Source organism: Procambarus clarkii, chromosome 18 (assembly GCF_040958095.1).
Source record: "Procambarus clarkii isolate CNS0578487 chromosome 18, FALCON_Pclarkii_2.0, whole genome shotgun sequence".
Taxonomy (NCBI): domain Eukaryota; kingdom Metazoa; phylum Arthropoda; class Malacostraca; order Decapoda; family Cambaridae; genus Procambarus; species Procambarus clarkii.
Genome location: NC_091167.1, coordinates 45772185 through 45775122, shown reverse-complemented (window position 1 = coordinate 45775122; position 2938 = coordinate 45772185). Strand labels below are relative to the sequence as shown.

General features: G+C 41.9%; 1 protein-coding gene across 1 annotated transcript in view; it reads right to left on the bottom strand.

Annotated features, from left to right (window-relative positions):
* The window catches only part of LOC138366131 (glutamate receptor ionotropic, delta-2-like), a 4451-nt gene extending 1513 nt beyond the window's left edge, over window positions 1-2938 (bottom strand). Inside the window, exons 1-3 of the mRNA XM_069326874.1 lie at window positions 2784-2938; window positions 2388-2478; window positions 409-712 (exon numbers count right to left, since the gene is read on the bottom strand). Of these exons, the coding sequence (XP_069182975.1) occupies window positions 409-712; window positions 2388-2478; window positions 2784-2938 (550 nt within the window). The remainder of the gene's footprint in view (window positions 1-408; window positions 713-2387; window positions 2479-2783) is intronic.

The following is a 2938-nucleotide window of genomic DNA, read 5'->3' as shown; positions in this document are numbered from 1 at the left end:
TTATAGCTAATTAATTATTTATTGAATAACCATTCCACTTTTAGAGTGGTTTTCCTTTTGACTGACTAACACACGAAAAACAAGAATTAAGTTAATCTATTAATCCAAAAGATAAATTTTGTCTAACACATGTCATTAATAATGTTTTAATCAGTCATCGTAATCTCACTGAATAACACTTCTTTCAGCGGTGCTCCTTAATTTGTTGCAACAGTGCTACTTATGTAGATGCAACAGTGATACTTACCTTGTTGCAATAGAGCTATATATGTCGATGCAACAGTGCTGCTTACGTTGATGCAAGAGTGATTCTTACCTTGTTGCAACAGTGCTGCTTACGTTGATGCAAGAGTGATTCTTACCTTGTTGCAACAGTGCTGCTTACGTTGATGCAAGAGTGATTCTTACCTTGTTGCAACAGAACTCGAAAGTATTTGAAGAAGAAATCTCTTGAACCTCTCCTGGTGGCATCAGCCTCCAAGGTATAACATTTATATAAGAGGAACACCAAGGCGAGCAGCAACATCAGCACCGTCAGCATGGCCGCCCACACCAGGGGCGCCAGGGGAAGCAGGAAGCCCCACGGGTCCACCTCTGGCCGCCCTCGACCTGCTAGGATCCTGAGGTAGTCAATTAATATGATTCTTGTGTAGTCTACCACCTCAGCCCGCATGGCGCTCATGCCAAATGGTCCGAGACCAATATCCGCTTTCTGGAGAAGAAAGGGAACAAGGAGGCATAAGTGAACATGACTCGAGTCATTGATCATAACAGTTAAGAGTGTTTTTATTAATATATAAACTACAAAATAGTTTATATATGGTGATCTCTGTATTATTAAGCAGAGGTTACCATATATGACGTGAGTGAGATGTTTGATGGAAGCTGAGAAAGATAACAGGAGTGAATGATTTGGTAAATAACAGACAATATAAATAGAATTTGCTACACTGTATAGTTTGTATATACCTAATATGTGCTTATAATCTTACTAGATGAAACTTATGAAACCCAATATAGTTGTACGAGGGGCGGGGATGAACCGGCTAGGCCCAGGTATCGCTATTCCCCTTTCGCACAATTTCCCCGACCCTCTTCACTCGTCTGTGTGTTCTTACTCCCCCCCCTATCTTTCCACCCCACTCTCTCCTAACTTTCGCACCCTGTCACCCTTCACTTCTCCTCTCCCCTTCTTCTTCACTCCCCCACTCAGTCTCCCCCTCTCCACCTTACCTTCCCTCTCAGTCTCCCCCCTCTCCACCTTACCTCCCCCACTCTCCTTCCCCCTAACATCTCTTCCTCTTACCCTCTCCACCCTCTCTCCCAATCTTCCCTTCTCCTTCCACTCCCACCTTTCACCATCTCTTTTCCCCACTCTCACAGCATCACCTCTTTCTGCCCATTTGCCTTAAAAAGTGTAAGGCTGAACAAACATTTTGTTTTAACTGATACAGTCTAGGGACTCGGCCTGCCACATTTCACATATTATGTAGTAAGATTATGTGTAAGAACAAAAGAACCGACCCCCGACCAACCTATGTCTGTTCCGCATACCCCGCCCATTCATCCTGGTGGCCAGACACACAAACAGATCTTCTCTCTCATAAATTAATGGTTCGTTGCTAATTGATTTGCCTCTGCCAGAAATATTATATTGAAGCTTAGCAAATGTCCCTGAATTTGTCTTTGGACATTTCAGAAAAATTTACACAAAACAAAAAAAAGGTAATATTCTTTTAGTGATCCAATATATTTGAAACAACAGAGAGGCTCGTCAATTTCAGATGATGACCACCCATCAATAATGCGTATGGATAACTCATCTTGATCAGGCCTGTACAAGCGTTCTCACAATTTCCTTAAAAAAATCAGTAGATTAGCCTAAGTAGTATGTGTCTTCCTCTCCTGATCTGGAAGTATCTTCCACACCTGATCCAACTGAGTCTTGCACAACTGACTTGACTGGATTATCCACACCTGATCCAAATGTGCTCTCCACACAAAAGATCCAGATGGATCTTGGACACTTGTACAAACAACCCGTCCTCTTACTGAATGACCTACATTTTAAACACTGTCGACCTATCATCAAAAACTGTGGTGATTTAAGGAAATTAAGATCCCTTTAGTATTGATACTTTTAGCAACTGATGAGTATGAGTTCCAGTAACTTAGGTGAGTAGTCTAAGTTTTAGCGCTTTTAGTTAGTCTAGTCCAGTACATTTTTATGAAAGGGAAACCGAGGGAACAGGTTGGTCTGAATCAGGTGAGGAAGATATCCCGCCAGAAAGTGTGTGAAACAGACGAACCGACAGACACAGCAGCTGCTGTGATTAAGGCCATATCTTGTAACTAAAGTTTACAACAATCCGCTGGCCACCTCCTACCTCCTCCTTCACGAGGCCTACCATGCCAGACCAAGAGCCATCAGGCCTCATGGTGCCCCATGACCCATCAGGAGGCCTCACGAAGGTGTACCTGCAGGAAGGAAAGCATAGTTGATGCTCTAGCATACTCAGAGCTGCTGTTGTGGCCGTATTATAATACAAGTTATAATATGTTATTTAAATATGCAGTATTCTGTTTAGTTAAATGTAAATTGTAATTCAAGCAAATTATATTCATAATTAATCATGTAAGAAAGTTGCTTTACTATTGATTTGTATTATAAGTACATTCAGTTTTTTTTTATCTTATTTTAAGATAGCTTCAACAAATTGAACTCCTCTTGCAATCCTTATTTCGTATGAAATATTATAATTTGTGAATGAAATTCAGCTCACGTGAAGTTAAGTGACGTAGCCATCGTGTGGAGCAGGTTGACCATGGGTCCTGTGAAGGAGAGTGGTAGCCCTGGCTTCCCTGGAGTGAGAGCTGTGTGAGGTTGGTATTCCTCGGCCGCCACAACCAGCGATGCTCCATGATCAAATCTGTACAT